General features: G+C 38.9%; 1 protein-coding gene across 2 annotated transcripts in view; it reads left to right on the top strand.

Annotated features, from left to right (window-relative positions):
* Positions 1–4979: 4979 nt before the first annotated feature.
* Positions 4980–24430, top strand: part of EEA1 (early endosome antigen 1) — a 62565-nt gene continuing 43114 nt past the window's right edge. Inside the window, exons 1-8 of one of the 2 annotated variants that reach the window (XM_044455458.1) lie at positions 4980–5158; positions 10401–10493; positions 16687–16814; positions 19694–19748; positions 19861–19926; positions 21291–21330; positions 22818–22931; positions 23020–23141. In XM_044455458.1, the coding sequence (XP_044311393.1) occupies positions 5135–5158; positions 10401–10493; positions 16687–16814; positions 19694–19748; positions 19861–19926; positions 21291–21330; positions 22818–22931; positions 23020–23141 (642 nt within the window). In that variant the 5' untranslated portion in view covers positions 4980–5134. Of the gene's footprint in view, positions 5159–10400; positions 10494–16686; positions 16815–19693; positions 19749–19860; positions 20015–21290; positions 21331–22817; positions 22932–23019; positions 23142–24430 lie in introns of those variants that run through there. The other variant, XM_044455459.1, reaches the window with a different exon arrangement.

Consider the following 24430-nt stretch of genomic DNA (forward strand, 5'->3'; position numbering starts at 1 on the left):
ATCAGCCACAGATTAACAGCATGTATTTATATTTTCACAAGCATTTTCTTCAACTGAGAAAATGATAAATTTAATCATTCACATTATTGTCTATGGCATGGGAAATTTCAAAAGTAAACACTTTTGTTTAGCTGCCATGCAGGACCATAGTGGCCAGACATCCTTTTTTTTTTAACAGAAGATAGCTCTCTGTTGAAGTCTGTTTTAAAGATAAAGAGCCATCAGAAGGAACAGTTGCACCTTAAAGTTGTCCATTAGCAGCGCCCTGGAAACAGGCTGAGCAAGGCACACAGGTCTCCTAGCCATAGTCTTTAAATTTCCTTCTGTACATACAAATCAACCCATGCAATTTTTATGCAAATCAGCATTCTCTTTTTCGGAAATTCATTTCTTCCACTTTGGCAATTCGTAAATGGTCACCCGATACAGAAGCCTGAATATTTTCCAAGACAGTTCTTGACCTGAAAGTAATGTGTAAGGAGCAATCCTATGGCCACTAGACACTATCTGTGGAGTTGCAGGATAATTTAGAGTCCTAGTTCCAAAGTGCTCCACAGTGGGAGCTGGGACGCCAAAGTCAAAGTGCCCTCCTTCCATCCTTGCAGCCAGCAAAGATCTTTCTGCTCTGGCTGAGCCTCCAAGATTGAGGGCGTTGGGGGTGTTCCAGGGTGGGGAGAAGAGGAAGAGCACGGTGTGGCCATCCTATGAAAAATCCTCCTTTCCTGGGGAGCTGGTGTCAGTACCTGAAATGGCCAAATCAGTTTAAATGCTTTGGAGGGAGGGAGGGGTGCCAATGTAAGCCTTGCCTCCACACTCCTGTCCTCCATCGGATGCCAGTAATTCTGAGTTCTGCATAGCACCCTAACCAAATCTGTTTTTTAAACAAATATTTAAGATCACTTGTACTGTTACTATTCTCTGCTTCCATTTGTGGTTGTGGTCTATTATTTTTAGTTATTACTTTATTTTTAAAACATTTGATATTAGACAATGCAGAAAATAAAGAAGCCTAGAATTAGACACTAAACAGACATATTTAGCTGAAGATAGAATGAGCTAAATTCATTGTGAAGCACTGGGCCTAAACTATGTATCTTTAGTACATGCATGATAGCAGGATATAATTGCTTTGAATCATCTACTGAGTTTGACCTTAATTAAATTGCATAGCATCTAATTATTGCTTTTGTACATTTTCATGCCAACCATTTAGTAAGAACTTAAGCAGCTAATTTAGGTCTCATTGTATGTTTTTTTCTTAGTCTCTTCTTTCTACAACAGTAATCTACAATCCGCTTGGACACATTGCTGTGAAAGTGTTGCCAATGCTCTTACAAAATGGCTGTCATGACCTGGAACAAAACACATACCTCACCAAATGGCAAAGACAAATACTTTTTTTTGAACCCCTACTGTTTTTGCTCCAACAAAGCTTTTTTTGCTTTCACAGAAAAGCAAGCTGATTTCCTCAGATAGGAAAATCAGCAGGAAACATTTCTACAAAGCACGAAGAAAATAAACATTGCCAAAACAAAATCACCACCCACTTCTGTTAGGATTACTGTCCTGCCTCCCAAAAAAAGTATTTCTCCCTGTTCTGGATCACCCAAAGCTTTTCTTCTCTTGCACACAGAACAGTCGGGTCCATATGCCACGACAAGCAACCCTATGTGGTTTCCATGGTGTGCGTTCTTTTTGCTTGGGTGTGCATGAGAGATGAACAAGTAGTTTCTATGCTAGACTGGGTTCTAGCCTCCTATCTTAGTCTTCCCACTGTTGCATGTATCCCATCAGCCACCATGCATGAAAGTCAATCCCATGGTGAATGGTTGGAACAACTCTTGTAGCTCCTGTTCTTTCCAGTGGACAATATGTTATCTGTATCCCAGAACTGTGGAAACTATATTGCCAGGTTCCAATGACCAGAGAAAATAGGATGAAGTGTGGAAACCATAGAAGAGACCTTTGTTTCTTATTATGGTTTCTAAAAATCAAATGTACCATGCTGAGGTATCACAACAGGGTTTAGACAGCATATCCTGTGCAAGAAACCCACATATTTTCTCATTTCATAACACACATCACACTTATTTATTTATTTATTTAACACTTTTGCATACCATCCACTACCAAATGGTCTCGGGATGGTCACATATCACACACACAAACTTTTGTCCCCCCCAAGACTGATCTCCCCACTGGCTTTCCTCTGGCCACCGTGGCTCCCATTAGTAGATTTCTTTGCTTGCCCTCTCTCTTCTTTACTCACTCTTTTTCTGAGTCTCCTGGACAATAACATAGTAGATTAGAATAAACAGAAACTGTCCACTATAATTTATGATTATGCAGTGAGAAGAATAAAGATTCTGACAGGCACCTTAGTAGGTCTCTGTGGGTGCGTGGTGCCTGTGGAGACCACACTGAAGATCCCGGGGGTACTGGTACATATCACTATAGCTGCCCTCACCTATTAGGTATGTGAAGGGACTTCCATGTAATCAAGAACCAATGGAATTACACTGGTTCAACCTTCATGTTTGCTTGGCTTCACCAGAGCTGCCCTTGCCATCTATGCATGAGTTGTTAATGTCTACCAGGGAAAAACTTACATTTGTAGTGTAAGCTGTACCCCTGCAGACATCCAGGCTCAATGCACAGATCTCACGTGCTGGGTCAAGGGGAACTGCTCAACCTAGCAGGCAGGGCCAGCAGCACAAACCCACTCTTCCTTGACTGTGTAGTGTCCTCTGTACTTTACAATGAGCAGGTTTGCATGACATGACAATCAGTGGTGTTTTTTTTATACAAGTTGGTCTGTTGTGTTGTTTGAACCCCCTTGTGGCATTTCAGTGTGGTACATTTCATTTTGAAAAACCATCAACAGAAGCAACTTACTATGATGCCAGAACCATAGAGCCACCTGGCAAGAGTGTGCTGTTGCTGCTCTTGTCAAGCGGCTAACCACAGAGCACCACTTGCAGTCGCCATTTGTGCAAGTGTCAGAGGCATCCCCTTTCTCCCACCTCCTGCCCTAAAGATCAATGGGTCAGTGCTGGGAGATGAACAGTGTTGCTCAGTTGCTCGCTGCCGCACATGTGAGGGCAGTGAGAATCTGCTAGGTGGCAGTGCCAGGTGGGGGCTGTGTGCTTCAGCAGATTCCCTCTGTATTGCCTCTCTCATTTGTCAGAGTAACGCCCCCTAGTGAGCATGAGCAGGCCAGCAGCAGGGCCTAGAATCTGCGGGGCAGTGCTGGTCCATTGATTTCCCCTCTGCACACGCCACTGGGAAGCTGGGATGTTTGCTGTAATACATGTCAGAGCATCATTCACTCATCATGAGCAAAGATGAACCACATTCTCACTCTGGAGCAGGCAACCTCTTTCACATAGTGGGTGACATAGTTATGAGAAGTCTGTTGCTAAGGGATTAGCAAGTGGATGGGGGTTGTTCCTTTGTTTTTTTAATAAATCACAAGACCACTGCCAGGACGGGAAAGAATAGAACTTAAACCCACCACAATCACATTTTTATGTTTTGGGTCTTCTTCTTTCCCCTGGTTGACAGTCACAGCTAGCTAAAGTTAGCTTGTGATCATGGCAGTCAAAGTGAGAAACATCATTCCTCCCCTTGGTGCCTTTGGGATACCACCTGGATGAGTGAGAAGGAAGAAGATTATGGACATGAGGAGAGTTGCCATGATGAGCCTGTTTTGCTTCTGTGTAATGAAAATCGCAACAGTAGTCGTTGCAGATAGTATGGAACGGGACAGCAGGTTCGGGATTTGGGATACCTCTAGACTTTGCCATGTTCTTTGTTACAGACCTTGCAATGCAAACTATTTGAAAGGGTGGTGGTTTTACAGCTGCAAGTATCCTTGGATAAGATTATCTAGATTATCTAGACCCATTTCAATCTGCATAATGTCCATTTGGACAGTAAAACCAATACTCCTGAGGGTTTGTATTGTGCTCATATTGGTAAAACAGAATGAGAATAGGTTGAGCGTCAGCATTTCTTGATAGTACTGAATATTAATTGAATTGACTCATATGTTTTGTCAGTTTAATGAATGCAAGTAGTACTACTCTATAATTTTGTCTATTTTACGTGAGTTTTGAGGCTGCATTCCTATACACAAAACGGAAAGTAAATTGCCCTAAACTCAGTGGGAGTGCCTTGTGAGTAATCATGCACCTGATTGCATTGCAAATATTCCAGTGGAACTACAGTTGTTTTTTAAAACTTAATTCAGGGTTGGAGACTGTGTCTTTTATTTCAGTGGGTCTTCTCAAAATATAACTGAGGTTTTATTCAACCATTCAAGTCATTCTACTAGCACACAGAAATGGTAAAACTGGAGGCTGAAACGATTCCTTGTGTATTGCACTCTGAAAGGATGGGCTGTCTTGGAAACTCACAAACGGGTATTAATTGATTGATTTTCCTTAACGTGACTTATTTTTAGAAAGCCATTTTCCAAGCCTTAACATCATCTCTTCTATCTGTGAGTGGGGAACGAACTCCATTAAGCCCCCCCCCCCCCAAACCACATCGATGGTTGGGTTAGGCCCTGATGGGAGACTGTGGGACTCGCTCCTTAGTGGTGAGTCTCGGGCCGCAAACCCTGGGAGCAAGAAATGGCGATAGGAAGTCGAGGCTAGGACCTGCCTAGGACTACGCGAGCTGCAGGCACCGCGAGCACTCTCCGACGGTGCCGGAGAGGAAGCGCCGCCATCCAGCGCCGCGCCTTCCTGCTCGCCCGTCGGAGAGGGCGCGCTGCTGCCGCGCCGCCGACGTCTGCCCGCCTGCCCGTAACTCAAGCAGCCGCGCTCTCCGCCAGAGACCCGCCCTCCGGGCTCCCCTCCGGGGCCGCGGGGAGGAACGGAGAGTCGCGCGGCCCCGCCCCTTTCGCAGTCAGCCCAGGGGGCGGGGCCTGCCGCGCGGCCCCGCCCCCGCCTTCCTCCGCCCCAGTCCTGGCAGCGCCTCCCCTCGCTGTCAGGGAGCGACGGGACGAGTTGGGCCGGGCGAGCGAGAGGGGCTGAAGTGGCCCCGTGATTTGGGAATGGCTCTGAGGGGCCCGCGGTGAGCAGCTAGGAGCCGTCGTCGCCCTGGCGGAGACGTGACCCCCGCCACGATGTTTAGGAGGATTTTGCAGAGGGTAAGGGGGCAGAGGGAGGGTGGCGAGGGCGTTTCTGTCGCGCCCGCTGCAGCAGCAGCAGCCTGAGGAGCGGCAGGAGTAGCAAGCAGCGCGGGCGGGGAAGGGGCTGCACTTCGTGGAGCCGGCCCGGAGGCAACAATGCGGGAAGAGCCTAGCGTCTGAGCAGGGATCACGCAGGCTCGGCATCAGGAAGCCCGCCTGCCTCTGCTGGCTGGCTTGGCGCCTCTTCCCGGCCAGCAGCCCCGCATTCCGTACTTGCCTGTTCGCCAGGCCGTGGCTGCTTGCGATCTTAGGCCCCTTCCTTCCGTGCCCGTTCATGGGAGAGAAGGGGTGGGGGAAGTGGCCAGAGAGACTGGCTGAGGGGGCCCGGAGCAACAGGAGCTTTGGGCGATGGGCAGGGGAGGGCGGAGAAAGGCCAGGCGGGTCCTGTGGGAGTGTGGATCTGGGGAGGGGCCGTAATAGCTTCTTGTCACACTGTTGATGATCAGACCAGACTAGGTTAGATTATGGTGGGGTGGGGGGAAATGCTTGGGCTCCACCTTGGTGGTGGGAGAAGAAGAGTGGATCTGAAATGTAAAAAGGAGGAATTTACAGGAAGCACATGGAGTCCACCCCCCCCCCCATATTTTAGGGTTCAGTCAGCTTTAATGGGACTTTGGCCTGGTTCCTGTGAATCTGACTGCACTTTGTGTAGTACCCTGGTTTTGAAGGCCTCAGCATTTGGCAGGGTTAATCATGGCTTGCTTCTCCTTCTGACAGGGAGGTGTCTCTTGAGGGCGGAAGAGATTACTCATTGACTCTTTCAGAGCTTGTGTTATTAAACATAACAAGAGATTAATTCTTCTTGTGAAGTTGCTGAAGCTGTTGCATATTGGCTCATATGTTTTCTGATATTGTCACATCTGCCTGGGGGAAGGCTGGTTTGTGCATATGGGAGCATTGGTGACAACGTAATGGCCACTGTCTGAATCTGGACTTGTCTGTTTTGGCACTGTCACATGCTGTGTGGGAGAGAAGAATAGTAGCAGGGTAATTCTGTTTACTACTGTATTCATATGTAGATAGTAGTAAGTAGTGCATGAAGTGGGTGGAGCATCTACCGCCCTTATTGGTTGGAGTGCTTAAGTACTACTGAGGGTTGGTGTAACCATTAAGCTCAAGTAGGTGCTCAGTTGTGATGGCATCTATCATACTTTCTGCCTTCATCATCTTTAAAATTATCCACAGCTGAGAACATGAGAACTCTTATTATACCCAAAATCAGTTGGTAACATTATGGCATAAGTACACTATTTTGAAAACCGCTGGCAGAATGGTTTTGCCATGTAATTGGAAGAATACTGCATGTACAGGTGGGAGACAGATGCTGCTACCATTATGTGTCTATTTATGACTGCATCTTCCATGCCTGCCATGGAAATGGCTTAGTCTGTGTATCCCATATTGACATTTGCATATGGGCCCAGACAGAATGCTAGACACCAGTGCTCTAGTGTCCTAGAACAAGTGCAATTCCTGATACTGTTGCTTGTTCACTTTCCTTATCATCATCTTTGAGAGATGCCTGAATGCTGGGACATATCAGACATTAGTCACTAAACAAACATTAGCAGAATCTCTACTGAAAGCTTACATATTGAAAGGTCCTAGGCTTGTAACTGCAGCAGCCTTGTTCCACTTTTCTGTTCATTTTGGTGGCTCATGAACCCATGTTAGTGGAATTGGAACTATGTGCCTGTATTTAAATGATTTCAAATACCCTTGCAACCAATACATACTATGCTGCTGTCTTGTATACCTATTCCAATCCTTCATATGCTGATTACTTATATTTTATACTATTCTGTTATCTGTTTTTCTAATTCTTTTGATTTTTTTCTCTGAGATTGTGGAGAGACCATAACTCATGCATAGTGCCTGTTAGATTCCAGATTCAATCCCTTGCTTTTCCAGTTGGAGAGAAGGGTTTGGAAAGATTGTTCCATAACTTGGGAGAGCTAGTGCTAGTACACATCGCTTAGCTAGATTTACTAGTCGTTTGGCTAAGTGTAAGGCAACATACTGAGCTAATGTGTTCATACACACTACTTTGGTACAATGACTGAGAAGGGAATTGGCTGATATCTCTTCTGATGATGTGGAATGGATGGATAATGGATAAGAATGGATAAGAAAGGGCCTCCTCTAGTAGGTAGCCCTTAATTCATTTTTTCAAACTTAGGTAACAAACAAGACTGCCATAATGCAGGAGTTTCGTCTTAATTATGATAGTTGTCTCTAAGACCAAAGGTATTCTAACTTATAGTTCAGGTATAAACTTATGGAAGATAGTTGTTCTGGCTGGGGTCCCCTACATACTTACCTGAGAGGAAGCCTGCATAGAATTTTTTCTGAGTAGATATACTCAGAAAATAGGATTGCACTGTTAGCTAAAAAAGATACTTCAGTTTCTGAGGATCTTATTTATAATACTGGTATCATGAAGAACTTGATTCATGTGGAAAAAACTCCAGCCTGGGTAGTTGCTGTCCATTTTGAAAAACTGTGAAAGGAGCTGGAAAGCTTTTGAAATAGTCTTCTAGTAGTTATTTAGTTGTCTTTGATGAACAAATGGTAATAATGAGAATGACATGTTTTGAATGTGGGTTAGAAGATCAACTAATATAAGGACATTTCACTGGAGACCAGGACAATGATCATCCACACAATTATATTCCCTATCACTGTATTTGAGTCTGAAAGCTAGACAGTGAAGAAAGCTGATAGGAGGAAAATTGATGGTGCTGTAAGAGAGCTTTGTGAATACCCTGGACTGACAGAAAGATGAACATGCGAGTACTATATCAAATCAACCCAGAACTTTCTCTGGAAGCAAAAATTAAGAAATGGCAGCTGTTGTAGTTTGGCAGATCTTGAGAGGGCAAGACTCGCTGGAAAGGCAGAAGAAGAAGAGGAAGACAAAATATGAGAGAGCTCGATTGCATAAAGGAAGCCACTGTCTTGTATTTACAAGAGTTGAGCTGACTGTGAGGGACAGGTCACCTTGGAAGGCATTTATTCATAGGGTCATCATAAGTCAGGGATGACTTGATGGCATGTAACAACCGTACCTCAAGATATTTTAAAGTACTTTTGTTGATGAAAGCTTGATTGCCCAATATTGTTCTCTTGTTCAAACAGTTTCCCCCCAAAAAAAATTACAGATAAATTGTTTTCAGATTGATTTATAACATGACCAGTAGCTTCTAACTTTTTAAAATAAAACTCAAGAACAGATTTTTTTTTTGGTGGTCTTGGACCATGTGTTTGAAGCATGTGCTATTTGGTATGCAAAGACAGCAGTCTGTTGATTATCATTTTTATTATGCTCTATTTTGTTTGTGGATTACCCTTTGACTTAATTTACAGCTGCATTTTTTTCTACAGAGAAAAATATACTTGCCTGTTTCAAAATAACAAGGACATATTGTGCATATTAAATTTATACTGCTGTTGGTCTGTTCTTCCCTCATCTATGAGGTAGCCATGACTGTTAAGAAGTAGAATGGTTGTCAATGTATCTGGCATAGTAATTTAAATCTAGAGAAGGACAGGTGGGAGATCCAAATGTTCAGCAGGCTTTAAAAAGTCTTCAGCTGTTCAGCAAAAGTTTTCTTTAAATTGCTGCTGAGTTGATCAGTTTTTAGCGTATGTTCAAAATGGCAGTGATGTTGTTTTAACGTCCAAATGTATATGGCAAGCCCATACATGGATTCTAGTGTTATACAATGGAAAATGGAAAACATATATAGATGCATCTGGGAACCACAATATTATGTGGCTATATATGTTGCACAGTCTATTAAAAATATTTTTGTCTTGAGTAAGAAAAGTGTACCTTTTTGGGTTACCCATTTCATTTAGCTTTTTCTAACTTCTTAGTAGTCCCATCTATCCCTTAGGGTGTCTGTGCTTTTATACAGAAATGTGACATTATATGGAGGTATGAAGGTAGGAAGTTTGGCTGGTACGAGTTAGTTTGTGTTCTAGGGCACAATCCAGTATGGATGCCTGTACCCCTCTGTATTCAGAGGATTGTGGTCATCCTGTGCAAGACAGGAGGAATGCTCAGGTGAAGGTTTTCTCTGTTCCTTCTGCTCTGTAAAACACTTAGCCAATTTTTCCTGTTTGAGTGTGATGTCTAAGAGCACAAGAAAAGAAGGCTGAGACACGGCTAGGATATTTCATATTGTGGTGGCACTTGCCCCTTGAAACAAAACCTTGTCTCTGAGATGGTGTTTGTGACCTTGGTGAAGAAGCTTGTTAGGTTTGTTTTTGTGTTGGTTGTGCGTTTCCAAGAGCGGAATTGGCATTCCAAATGACCCAGTGACCAGACACTGCTTAGTGGCCATAGAGTTGCTTTTTTAGTGGCTGGATTGTTTTTAAAGTCATTTAAACCATTTCTAGATTGCCTCTCTTTTAAAATAAGCAGAATGGCTAATACTGCTAGCCTGTGTGCTTCCTGCAATAGCCCTAAAATGCCTGGGCAACCTGTGCATGTGTATATAGATAGTTCATCAGTGTAGTTTCTGTGAAACTGAATTTAAATTTCCATTGTTCAGAATTACAATAAAATGAAAACAATATATAAAATGCAAATATGACAATATATTTTCACCTGTATGAATGTGTTTATTTTGTAAACATTTGAAACCTATAAAGGTAGAGCAAGGCATTATAGAGCAATCTTAGTCCCCAAATCTGAAAACTCGTGGGATTTAGGGCAGCCCATGGGGCTGCCCTAAACTCATGGGGAAAACTCATGGGGCAGCCCATGTGCCAGGAAGGGTTCCACTTTCTCCTGGAAACTCAGTTATGTCTGTGGAAATTTCTGCAACCATATGCCTACTGCTGCTAATGATGATCAATACTTCTCAGGGCTGGGAAAGCAGTAGCTTTGGATTTGTTGTGTGCCCCAAGGGTGGTGCAGGATTGGGCCAGATAAAGTATCCCAGCTTGGAGCTGAGATTTACCTTCCATTGTTTCAGTGGTTTTTTGGGTGGTTTTTAAGAAAAAATCCCTTGCCAGCCTATGGAGAAAAAAGGCAAGTTAAGTCATTCCTCTGTCTCATACCACATCCTGGCCCATGTGAGCCAGCAGGGTTATGGAACTAGCAGGGCAGCTACCACTTTGTTCCCCACCCACTGAGAATGTCACTGTTATGCACTACACATTAAGATGATACGTCTTCTGTTTTTTCTAGACTCCAGGCAGAGTGGGGTCTCAGAGCTCCGACTCTGATTCATCTGCAGTCCCTGGAAATGCAGTGGATGTCAACAATGAGAGCTCTTCAGAGGTACAGTATTGCAATGATAGATGAATGTAGAGGTTTTAAAACAAACAAAAACAAACTTAAACATTTATTTACTGACATAGCAAATGCTAGGACGTGTGTGTGTGTGACTGTATTTTTGGGACAGCGAGGGACACACTTCAGGCATGTGTGATCTACTTAGACTGTATTTCAGGGCTCTGGTGCAAAACATGGGGCTATGAGCTGTATTCAAATATAAACTTAAAGTTACTGTGGATTAGGGATTTTAACATAAAGAGTAAAAGTGGCTAATAGTGCTGCATAATCATTTGGTCAAAGGTACTTAATAGGGTTTATTTAATATTCATCCTCTGTAAGAAAAAAACACTGATGCTAATAAATGGTAGAGAACTTTCAGTATGCAGCACTACTGGCCACTTTTATTCTTTGTGATAGAAACTAACTTAATTACTCTAAATTAAATAAATAGCAAACAGCATTGCAATATAATACATTTTACATATGAATTTGTGTTTACCTCACTTTTTAGCAGATTAGGAAATTTCAGTTTCTTTGTTGCTTATTAATAGTGAATAGATTCAGATATGACCACAATGGAAGGCATTTAACTTAGAAGAGGGATCTTGCTAATATATGGTTTAACAGGCTTTTTAATGTATAGTTTTGTTTTTCTCTTATTTATTTGGTTTTAAATTTTGTATTGCTATCTTTTATGATATTTTAATATGTTTTAAGTGGTATATTTTATATTCCTTTTAAATATGCTCTTGTGAACTCCCCAGAGAGCTTTGATTGTTGGGTGGGATAGAAAATGAATGAATAAATGGAGGGAGTCTTTTTCCAATTACCTCTTCATCCTGCACCCGCTAGTGTCCTGCACCTCCCAATCTGTTCCATGCATGAATGTCCCCCAGTCATCCAGAGCACAGATCTGGGGTCTGCAAAGAGATGCATGTGAGTTGGACAATCCGCAAAAGTTGAACTCTCTTATTTCTTTTACTGGCAGGATCAAAATCTGGATCCTTCACTATATACTTTGTTGTCATGACGAAGTCTTACACTACACAGTATGACATAAGTAGCCTTGTGAAGTTGAGAGTATATTTATTTGAATCTAAACTTTTAGATTTCTCAAATTCCAGTGTTGGCTCTAAAAGCAGAAAATAAGGCTGAACAGAGAGAGATTTTTTTTGTTTGTTTTAGGATGTGATAGGTCTTTGATAGTATCCAGTCCTTTCAATACAATAGCATTGAGTACTGTATGTCAGTTGGAAATTTCCTCTGTGCTGGTTATATTTAAACAAACAGTTCAGTGCAGGAGCAGGTTTCTTGAGAATATCTTTTCCATTTCAGTGGGATGTTCACATCATGATATAATCCATTTAATTTGCTTAAGTTTTGTGAAATTGAACTGCATTCTATGTTTTATTTCTTAAGAGTGAGATTTTGTATTCCATTTGGATTTTCCATGTTGCTGATCTCCTAGTATTCATAATATTCTCCTTTTACTCAGTGAAAGTAAAACAGGTTCTTCTAGAAATAAATGAAAATGTGTTCTTTCAAATGTTGACTTTAGAAACTATGTATTATTGTAACAGTTAATTGCCAGGGATGGAATTATTCAAGCAAAAGAGAAAAATGTTAGATTGTGAGTTTTGCCTTTACTAAAGCCCATGCCCCAAGCTTATCATTTCAGTAGTTCCTACCAAACGCTTTTGCCTAGCTTTTGTTTTAATAATATGTGCATAGCATTGCTTAGTTGAATTGCTGGATGGGTCAGTGCTATCTCACCACTTGCATCTATTGACTTCACATTTTGTGGACAATGTGATCCCGAAATCACAGGCTGCTTTGCTTTACAGATACTGTACACATGCATGAGGGAGCATATAGACTTGCACTGAAATGTCAGTTCCAGTGTGAGAGAGAAAAAAATGTGCAGGCAATGACAGGTGTGGGGAAGAAAAAGTTGGTTCAAGGAATCTGTCATCATTTTAGTCTACAGAAGAAACAACTAGCCACTGCACTAGATAGTGTTGAATGATACTGATAGTTTTCTATGGTGGTACTGTTTTAAAAGATCTGTAACTTGAATTTAAATGAAGATCACTTACAGAAGTGACTTCATGTAGTTCTTTCCTAAAAAAGATTCTTATATGAAAAAGGAAAACAAGCAGGAGTTACAGTTTGCCTGTAACAGTTGCATACTGGCCCCATTTTGAATATTACCACTATTTTGAAACTGCGAAATAGTTAGAGGTTATTTCAGTTAGACAGAGGTTATTTCATTATGAGTGAACCTTTTTACTTTTAACCTATGGTTACTCCTCCCTCAACTATAGCTTGTTCAATACACAATTAACCCATACTGTTTAGCTTTGCACATTATGTAATGATTTCTAATTGGCTGAAGTGAGATCATTTATTCAAAATGGCATTAGTGTATGTCAGACAAACTTCCCAGCAATTCATTAATCTACAATATGCTGACAGGGCCAGTGAAGTTTGCCTTAGCTCACTGCTTCTTAGACAAATGGTTTTCAAAAAAGCTTCCTATTAAAATCAGTAGTGGAGTAGAGGTGTATATTGAACAACTGGGTCATATGATTATTAAGAAAAAAATAATAATGGATAACTAGTATCTTCAGCCAGATGGTCTTTTTAGAATCGTAATATTTTTATATCAATTTAGAGGCTTCTAGTAAAAATGTATTGGCCACTGCCATTGTTGTTCCTAACTTTAAGCATAAGATAAAAAACAGACACTTCAGTAAAAAGTTCTAGGAAGAATCGACAGTAGATTATGATAATGTTTCTAGCTGCAGTACTTTTGTTTTTTCTTGTTTGTATTTTAACTTTCAACAGCTTTGTCTTTGTCTTTTTTGCTAATAGATTAACAGCTTCTTAAAACTTGTCTTAAAAACATTTAAGAAATTGATGCCATAAATACTAAAATGCTGCTACTTACTAAGAATTATCTGTTTTAAGCTTTCAACATGGATTTTGTTTACAATGCTTTAAAATTTATGTATCTAAAAGTAGCTGTTTCGCAGGGCTTCATCTGTCCAGTGTGTATGAAAATGTACGTTACTGCCACTGATCTGTCTGAACATTACCAGAATATGCACGTTGGGACAGAAACAAGAAGACTCGAGCTTCAAGAATTACCTGCTAGTACTGTGGGTTGTAAAAAAGTTGATTTCAGTGGCTTGGTTCTGGGATGCTTATAACAAATGAATGCTTTTCCTTTCTGGTTGCTTGGATGTGGGTCTTTTTAGCTTTTCTGCATATTAATGGATCTTGGGCTATATGAGACGATAATTTCTTCATTTTTCACAGAAAGTAAATGCCAAGTAGTGTATGTCCTGAGTGCTTCTTATGTTTTCCTTTTGGCTTCAGCTATCTTTTGTAGAATGGTTAAAGTTATTCAAGCTTGGAAAATAATTTTGCATGGGTTTCTTTTTATTTGAATAGAGTGATATTATGATGTTGTTCATGGTAAACCTACAGAACAATATATGTATTTAAATGTTATAGGCTGGTTGATGGGTCATTAGAAATTCTCCTTATAGGTTTTCTGGATAGAGGTAGAAGTGGGTGGCATGGTTTTTGCTAAAGACCAAAATGATCTGTTTTTGCTATTTCTTTTCAAACTTGTATGTAATTATCAGAATCAGAAATGTATTTTAAATGGAGATGGCTGGAAGGGTCCGGATATCCTGGTTAACTCCATCTCCCAATATACACTGTAGAGAACATTAGTTTTACACTTTAGAGTGGATACGACTAACCAAAAGTAATGCTTAATAGATGGTATATTTTCCTTTGTTGAAGTACCAAGAACATTGTTGTATGCTTTTCATTCTAGTATGAATAGAAATGGAGGAAAAATGATTACTCTGGAGGGACTCAGCCATACTAATAAGTGCTTTATTAATATCTTAAAGATGCACAAGAATCATGGGTACCCTGAAGCTTCTGGCTTCTGGAGTATTTAGCTTGTTCTTGATGTATGAGTGGATTTTCAGGAATGGCTGAGAGATTAAAAATATAATAGTTTGTCTTCATTTGGAGCTGGCTGATGGGTTCCATCAATACCTAAGACTGCAATCCTAAGCAAACATAGTAGGGTAAAATCCCCTTAACACACCTGGAGTTACTTTTGAGTAGAAATCCACTGTAGATTGAACTGTACAAGAGGACTCCTTCGTATGAGCTGATTATGTCAGATATGGGCAATTGTGGCCCTCCAGAATATAAGGTCTGCAACTCACATAAGCCCTAGTCAGCATAGCCAGTGGTGAGAGATCATGGAAGTTGTATGTAAAAACACCTGGAGAGTCATAAGCCCTGCCTTAAGTCATTTTTGTTGCCAAGCTGTGCCTTAAGACATTTTTAGTAGTCATGAAAATGGGCATTTTTGTGACCATTCAGCTGGGGGGGATAAAGCAATAGTGAATTTTTGGTCTTGCATTTTCTGTAATTAGCTTTAAATATTTCCCAACTTTTTTAGCTAATCGAATGTAAGGCACTTTTATATTGTATTGCATTTATTTTTGTAGTGAATATTCTTGATTTATATTTTCATTGGACCATTTTTGTAAACAAGATGTTCAGTGCAACTAAACTTTTAAAAAAGTAATGTAAGACTATCAGCAGATATTATATTGCTAAATAAAGAATGACAGCCTTGTCAAAATATTTAGCTACCCTGCAATAAAAATAACAACGAAGTTCCCTTTGCAAGCTCTGGAATGCAGTACATTCTTCTTTTGAACAATAAATTTGGAAGCCATAAGTAAGAGTTGCTTATAACATATTAGCCTTATTTGTAGCTATACTCAGGAAGTATGTGAATCTATACCATAGGCATAAGATTCAAATTTAATGCAAATCATTTTATTTATTGACTTATCACCCAACTTTTATCCAGCCCTTAGTAACTAAAATATATAAGTAAAGGTACAGGCCTGTACATATTAGTCAGTATACCCTATAGAATGCAGTGGAACTTTCAGGTAAAATACACAAGATTACATTGTAAAAGAAGAACAAACCATGATTTTTGTAGCATTTCAAAAAGCGTGCTCTGTATGCATACACACATACAGAAGAAACCAATTTGAGAAGCAGGAAATTATACATGCTTCCAGGTCAAGTTTAGGACTCTTTAAACAAAGAGCATCACTGATTATTATGAACTCCTGCTTTATGCAGCTGCTACAATACTTGCTGAATGGATTTATTCCAGATGTAGTCATGCTTGGAACATGACCCATTGAAAGAAATGGAAGTTAGGTTAGTCACGACCAATTTCAGCCCTGCTTTCAGGAGATATGTATAAGGGTAAGACAAGTGTGTGCACAAATTATGTAGAAAACCATAATTTAAGTAGTAAGTTTGATTTAAACTAGTGATTTAAATCAAACTTACCATGAGTCATTCTTTCTCTCAAATCATAAAATGTGGAAGAACTCAGGCTTCTGATAGCATTTTTTAAAATAATCCTGGACAGAGAGATGTCATGTAAGAAATGAAGAACAAAATAATTCCTGTTTGAATACTGTGTGTGTATAATGGGTTAAGGGAAACACAAGATAATGACCCAGTTTACCTATCATGGTGGTATTTCCTGGGTTGCTTGACTGTGGGATTGGAGGGACTGTTGGTTCATGTGAATTACCTTTGCTGATATTTTCTGTAATGTGTGAGCCCAGAAATAGCCCAGAGCCAACCAACAGCAAACCATGGGTAATAGGATAAACAACTTGGAGTTTCTAAGCAGTCCTGTGAAATAGTAGTGTACATGTATTAAACTGAAATATAGGAAAGTGCAAAGATGGAAGTGCCTCAAAAGTGACTAGGCATGACACATCTGCAGTTGAGTTAGTATTTTTTTGCACATCACATTCAAAGGCCAAAACTGGTGTTTGCTATGGCAACTAATTAAAAATTGTTACATGCATCTCAAGTAGTTTCTCTAAGGAAAGCTTACAGCATTACAGCTTTATATCTAATAATGAGAACTGTGCTATTGATAGTGTTCTTATGATTCTTTTTCTGCCCACAAAATTAGAATACTGTATATTTAGATAAAATGATGAGGAAATCTGGAACTTTTTTGTAAATTCAGTGAGGCAAGTAGAAGTACTACAAAAACTAAAGATAACAAGTGCATTCTATTAAATGTTTGCCTTTTTATTTCATGTTATAGGGATTTATTTGTCCTCTGTGTATGAAATCCCATGGATCAGCTGAAGAACTTTTCAAACACTATGAAGCAGTTCATGACTCTGGTATTGATACAAGTCATGGAGGAGAATCCAACATGTCTCCAAACAGGTGCTGAGTGATACTGGTTTGTTTATTCATTTTTGTAGTACTTATTGTTTAATAGTAGTAATTTGGTGGGATTGCATTTTAAGCATGTACTAACGCTAAATGATACAGTGAATTATATTAATCTTCGATCAATAAAATGGTTCAGTTGAATGAAACAGTGAAGACTTCTATTTTTAGGAGCAATCAAATATGCTTTCCTTCTACAGCAATGTAGGCAAAAATCAAATGAGCTAAAATCAGATTAAGTAGCTTCCAATTCTCTGGGATTCTTTTGGATCTTTTTAGGAAGGCAGTTAGAACCATCACATTTTTCTGCAGATTTTTAAATTGTGCTAGTCTTGGTAATTTGAATATAACAATGCAAAACAATTATAGAATGTTTTAAATGCTTTTAAAAAATGTTATCATTTCTGAGCCATGTTGGGGGACTGACTATGTAAATAAAAAAATCCTATTCAATGCTTGTCCCCCTGCTTTTCTCTTGAAAGCTTGTTCAAAGCAATATAATGATGCTGACTGGAATTTCTTGATACTTCTGCATTCTTAACATAATTAGAATTTTTATAATATGCAATATTACTAGTACCATATTAATGGCAAGTAGATTTCTATGTGAACAGAATTTTACTAGCAACTTGAAATGGGTGTTATTTATTTGTTTAATTTAATCTTAATTTCCTATACAAAATGTTTTTTAAACTTCCACAGCAGTTTACAATAATTGGATATTTAAATAATAAACAATATATGGTATATTAAAATTGCAGTAATCAGTCTACCATCTGCCACCCCATTCTGCAACTAGCACTTTTAATCAAAATGTCAAAAAGGTAAACATTTGAAAAAACCAGATCCAAATTATACAAGTTGCTACCTGATGAGCCTCCCTGGGCAGGTCGCTCCATAGATACTGCTGCAGAATGGCTTTTTGTCTTGCCACTAACTGCTTGACCTTTGCCGTGAAGACTAAGGGCCTTGGAAAGCTGTTTTAGTGATTTTGCAGGCTTATGTGGGAGTAAGTGCTCTTGCTTTTGCCCGGGTTAAAGCCTTTAAATTTTATGACCAGACTTTTGAATTTTGCGTTGATTTGGACTGGAAACCAGTGAGGTTGGTGAATCAAACCCCTGTCAACAATCTTGTAGCCTTATCTGAACAAGCCGAAGTTCCTGACCTGCTGAGCACAATCAGTGTGGCTTAAAGATGCTGCAGTGGGTTGTGATGCATGTCAGTGTACGCTGGGCAGCTTGTGTATATGCAAGCCATTACTGTAGGTTGCTTTGTTGTCTGAACATGACAAGTGGGTTGTGTAATGGATAAACAAACCTTGCATTACTGTTGCTCAAGCCATGCATTATGCCAGAGTTGTTTAGCTCTCACACAGCCTACCCTCACCATGTTTGGACAACATGGCAAGCAGTATTTCTGATTTGAATTTTTAAAATGGCCTCCCATCTGTACCACTGGTTTAAATCAGTAAGTAAAATGAAAGACTGTTGCAAATTGTGAAGGGCTTTGAGTTCATTTTTTTGGCCACCCCTGTTTAATCCAGTGCCAATACTGACATTTTAGAAAGATAGTCTTGATCATGGATGCATAGAAATGTTCAAGTAGTACAGTTGTAAAGATGCTGTTGCTGTTTGGTCTTTATTTAACATGTGATGTGACTGCTGAAGCAATTATTGGATGAACTAATTTCCCTTTCTTTTAAACAAATAGTATTTATATATTTACTTTATATATTAAAAAGAATATTCCTAAATAATTTTGTAGATAATAGAGTGTATGAATTAATGTGGAATATTTGCTTAGCTTTTAACCTGAGATATTAATGAGTGTTGTGTTTGTGCATGGAACCTTCATTTTGCATAAGTTTTAGTTAAACCAAGAAGTTCGTCTGTCCATTCTGTTATTGCAGGTGGCTGTTTATCCACCCAGTGTTATTGTATCAGTTTTCTAGCTGTTAAAAGGATTTGAAAAATCCATTTACACTGACCTTGCCTTAAGTTCCAAGAGGAAGGCATATAGCTAAGGAGAACATAGAATTATAGAATCATGGAATAGTGGAGTTGGAAGGGGCCTTGAAGGCCATTGGGTCCAACCCCCTGCAGTTGCAGGACACCAGTTTACACCATCCCACTCAGATGGCTGTCCAGTTTCTTTTTGAATGTCTCTAGTGTGGGAGAGCCCACCACTCTCTAGACAGCTGGTTCCACTAAACATGGATATCTGTAAATATTAAAGACTTTCCATCTCAAAATTTATCTCAATTATCACCACCTTTTGAAAGAAGTAGCCATCAAGCATTGCTGAAACATATAAGTAAGAGAAGCATGGGCTGCATTGCATCTCTAGCAATTGGCTGATTTAATTAAACCCCTATTGAAAATATGTTGCGGCATCCAATATACCCCAAACATCAGGTTTTGCTGAATGAAACTTAATCGAAGATCTTTTACACCAATATGTATTTTAAAAATCTGATTAGGTCTGCAGTGCAGAACATAGTCAATTAGCATGTGAGCCCTTGTATACTGAACATAATTTTTGAGTTAGGGCATTTAAAACCTGGGTGCATGTCACTTATGCCTTGTGTATTAATTGTTTTAGTATATCTGATTGTGAGGTGCCCAGAGGTGCTATGACACAATAGGTGGCATACAAATGTTTTAAATAAATAAATAAATAAATAAATAAATATCTAGTGCATTGTTTTACATGAGAGGGAGATAAGGAATTACATTGGAAAAAAATGGAATTTACAATAGAAAATAACTTAGTTTAATTGTATCATCCTGAGCTAATAACTTGGATTTAGCTGCAGTTATTTTAACACAAGTTTCAACATTTGTTTCCTTTTCTTCAACATGGGATGTATTTAGAGATGACATAACGTTACTGCGACAAGAAGTTCAAGACTTGCAAGCTTCACTTAAGGTTAGAAATGTGCATTATTTATGTATCCAGTTCCTTGTCTTAAATGGCAAAATCCACTAGATGATTGTCAAAATTTTAAGCTCATAGAATGCTTTTATCTTCCTTTGTTCAGGAGGAGCGATGGTACTCTGAAGAGCTGAAGAAAGAATTAGAAAAAGTTCAAGGGCAGAGGCAGCAAGTAATTGCTTTAAAAATACTTGAAGCAGGTTTACCACAAGCAGTTTGTTATCAACCTTGAAATGGAAGAGTAATACCCTTTTTGTAAGGCACGTGGCCTGATTCAGTTAGTTCCATCACTTATTTTCTGAAGTAATGTAAGAAAATCATTGTAGCCATGTATACCATTGGTCGTTACACTCAGTAATATTTCTTTAGCCTATGCAGTCATGCTAACAGTTTTAATCCTAAGGCAAAGTTTCATGTTCCCATTTTGCTGTTCATATTTGTCCTTGGGTACCTACTGCAGGACAGGCTCAAATTTGCTCCTCTGTAAGCCTCCTGCCACTTCCCTCCATATCCTGTCAGCTTCCTATTCCTCCACAACCCTTCCTTCCTTCCTTTCATCTGGTAACCTCTCTTCTCTTTCCTGCTCTCTAATGCTATACAAGCTAAGAAAAATGCTTTAAAGTGTTTTAAAAAATCACTCAAAAATAACAGCTCAGATTTGCATGTATGAATAAGAATCATATTAACAGCAAGGACTCCTCCTGCCTTTCTTATGGGAGGCAAATCATATAGCAGACCAGTGCTGCACAAGCATTCATTCATTTTAGTGGAGTCCCATTGAAGTGCAATGAATAAAGGTAGCATAATAGCAAAGCATAGTGGATTGTGCCTTTAGTGTGTGGTGGACTGTCTCAGCTTGATGTGTAGCTGAGAGTTTGTTAGGCTTGACAGCACATTACATTGCAGGATTATTCTTGGTCACACAACCGTATTTACTATCTTTGCCCTTCTGTGATGGTATTTGGTCATCAGTATTTATAAGTACAGCCCTATGGGTTGCTTCCTTGATGCTTGGAAATCCCTGAACTCAGAGGTGTAAGAACATCCTATGCAGAGAAGGAAAAGTGGTGGAAGTGATTTTCACGTCTCCTCAATTTGTGTTTTGCATTTTAGATAGTTATCTGTTTTGACCCTATATATGTGGCTGTTTAGAGCAGGAGGAAACAAGGCTGCAGGGGACTCAGGATAGCTGGTATCCAGGCCTCCACAGTCTTCTGCCCTTCTTGTTCACTGGAATGTCCCCTTTACTCCCTTGCCAAGGTCAAGTTCAGGACCTAGGCGAGACAGCTGGTACTTTTTTCTGCACTGGCTGTTAGGAGCGGGAGGGGGAATCAGAGTTCTGTTTTCAGCTTTGGATCTTGTAAGCAAAGGTATCCCATAGTCCCATAACAAGGGGCCATAGAATTGCTCCCTAAATTGCTTATGGCATTTAGTCCACAAGTGTGTATCCGAATAAAAATATTCTAAATTCCTGTGAAAATATTTTTGTTATCCCCAATATCTGGTGAATCATATATTTTTTTTTTAAATTTCAAGGAGTCGAAACCTGATGGACTAGCAACATCTGCATCTACAGGTGAAAACCATATTTTAAAAACAGTTTCTGTAATGAGGGAATGAAACAAAGAAAATGAAAATTAGTTGTCAAGAAAATACTATTGGATGATTCACATGTCTCTTTAGAAGGCATTATTTTCTGATCTTATCTATTTCATTAACAGGATTAAAATGGCTTGCTGCAAATATTCCAGTGTGACATTTTGCAGTCTTCTCTGTTTTTTGTTTAGAGCCCATTCTGTAGCTCCATAACCTTATGCAGTTTCTCTCATTCAAAACTGTGTATTGGTTTTGTGTTTTAATGAGAAAATGGGAGATACATTTTCTTATGGCGTATACGTGCTCCTGTAACTTGTGCTTCTGTAGAACATGTTGCCTTTAAGTTGAGCAACGTTATTACAACTACAGCATAAAGATTTTATATGACCTTTTTATTGAAAACTAAAATCACAATTGCTATTTTACTGGATCAAATAATTGCGAAACAGTTACAGTTTCATGATTAACACACAGTTAATTTGCTTAACTAGTTAGGTGCTCAATTTGCTGTGGAAATTACTTGTTCACTCTCTCTCGTACATAATATGGGAAAATAAATACAAAGAGCAGGGTTCAAGATTTATATGAGAGAATTTGAAATATGCCTACATTTTGTATACAATTGCAGCCCAACTACATAAATGATTCTCCTGGAAGTCCTATCATTTTGTATAAATAGAATCAGTATAAACAACACAAATAAATACTATGCAGCAGAAGTGTGCAGGTTGTGTCTCTCCATATATTTTGGTCTTTATTTCTCATGATCCATCTTCATTGGCTGTGGTGGCTAAGGATGATGGGAGTTGTTAGACAAAAAAACTGGAGGGCCACAAATCGCTCACACTTGCAAGGATCCTTGGATTATGTAAACTGGTAATTATATATAATACCATGGAAATAATAAAACAATAGGCCTAATATTGCAGAAAATACTACAATATAAGCTAAATGTATTGAATGAAAAAGTCTTTGTTGACAGCCTAGTAACATCTTTTTCCTCTTAAACCTTTGCATAGAGGAACCAAAACATGTTGATATGTTCTGCTATGTCATTGCTGAAGGCTTTTGTGTCAAAACACATTCAACTTTACAAATCAGAATGAGTTTGGATGAAATATGAAATTGTAGCATTGAACTAGCAGGAATGGATGTGTTAAATATCCCTTATGCTGGCCATTTGCTTGCTTGTTTTTTTGTTTATTTAATGGTCTGTTACTTTTTATGACAAGCCATGGTTTATTGCTATCCCTGAAATGAGCCATATTAATCATGTAAAAAGAAGAATAATTTAAATGAATCATGCATACAATACAAAATTATAGAGGTTCTAGAATCTAGGTTTGATTTAATAGGTTGGTTAAATGCCTCTGAGATTAAAAACCCCCAGATCAATATGATATTTGTACGGGAATTAGTATAAATCGTTCTGGTTTGAGTTACTCAATAAGTGTATTTTCTTTTTAGAGTTAGAATCGTTAGAACATCAGCTGGAAGAGAGTCAATTAGAAAAATTTAATATTAAGCAGATGAAAGACCTGTTTGAGCAGAAAGCAGCACAACTAGCTACTGAAATTGTGGGTAAGTATTTCCACATATTATGTAATATGGGTCATGTTCCTTTTTAAATTGAGTTAATGAGTCTTTTTTGTGACTTTTTCTTAACCAGACCTTAAAGCCAAACATGATGAAGAAACAAGCCTTCGAGAAGCTGCAGAACAGAAAGTGGCTAATTTGACACAGGAAATACAGAAAGAAAGAGGTGTATGCAAAGATTTAAAAACAGAACTGGTAAGCCATATAATGAGATAATGTTTTTAACTTACCTTTTCCAAATTGGAAAAATTGATAATTTTCAATTACTGGTTTTTTCCAATGCTAGTTGCCATTGTGCATCTTTGAAATGTTTGATTTATAGTAAAGAAATACCCTGCAATAAAAATAGCTGCTTTTTGGCTCTATAATCAAAATAATTTTCTAGATGTCTTGTGTGTGTGAGACAGAGAGATGTACGTATAATGGAGATATATAATGGAATTATACATGGAATTCCCTGTGGATGCCATCAGACTTAGACTATGTAACAAAGATGGATAGAATAACAACAGAATATGTTTAGAGTTAAAGATTTCAGCTTCTGCCCTCATCAGTAGGTGTGCATTTTGGAATGCTGGTTAAAGTAGCATCCCTAAAGAGGAAAAACTACTTCATGACTGCTTTAAAGTACATGAATTATCCTTCAGATTATCCTTGACACACTGCACAAGTCTTGGAAATTCAAGGCTGTGGCTTCCTTTATAGAAATGCATCTCATTTTTGGTCTTCCTCCTCTTCTTCTGCCTTCAACTTTCCCTGGCATGACTGTCTTCTCCAGTTATTTACTCCAAAACTATTCAAAAATATGGAAAGTAACAACATACAATGTTGAAAGATAAATGCTAAAATTCATATTAATGTATAACTTTTATTAGGCTAACACAAAAGGCACAGCATACTTTCAGGTTTCCCAGAACTCTTCACCAGGCAAGATGGTAAACTAAACAAAAAGGTGGAGGAGGAAAAGAGTGACTGATGTTTAAACCAAGGAGTCTGCATTTGGCTACCTTCTTAGAATGGAAAGTGGGGGTGGTGGGGGGCTGCAGACATTTGAATTACAGCTTTACCAGATTCTGAGATTGTTCTGGCTTACACCTGTTCTTATTTATCATACCATTGCTTGCAGTCATGACAAAACTTAAAAGTTTTAGCCTTCTGACCTAGAACTTGTCTAATCACCTTCAGTGGATATACTTTCTCAGAAGCAGAAAAAGATTAGTGTAAAAGTATCAGTTGAAGTTAAAATTAATAAAACAAACACTGGTGCTGTTATTCTAGAAATGTTCCAATGCTAATATATAGTGGAGGTTAACACATGATGCAGTTACCATCTTCTAATAAAAGATGTCTAATTCTGCTCAATGTGAGACAGTAATATATATTGTGTGCCTGAAATGCTCCCAGTCTAAGATGGAAACTTTCTTGTAAGTCATTTGGTAGTATCCTTTCAGTCTGATTTCTGTAAGACACTTTGTCATTCATTG

Source organism: Varanus komodoensis, unplaced genomic scaffold, assembly GCF_004798865.1.
Source record: "Varanus komodoensis strain SLA01 unplaced genomic scaffold, ASM479886v1 scaffold8, whole genome shotgun sequence".
Classification (NCBI taxonomy): Eukaryota; Metazoa; Chordata; class Lepidosauria; order Squamata; family Varanidae; genus Varanus; species Varanus komodoensis.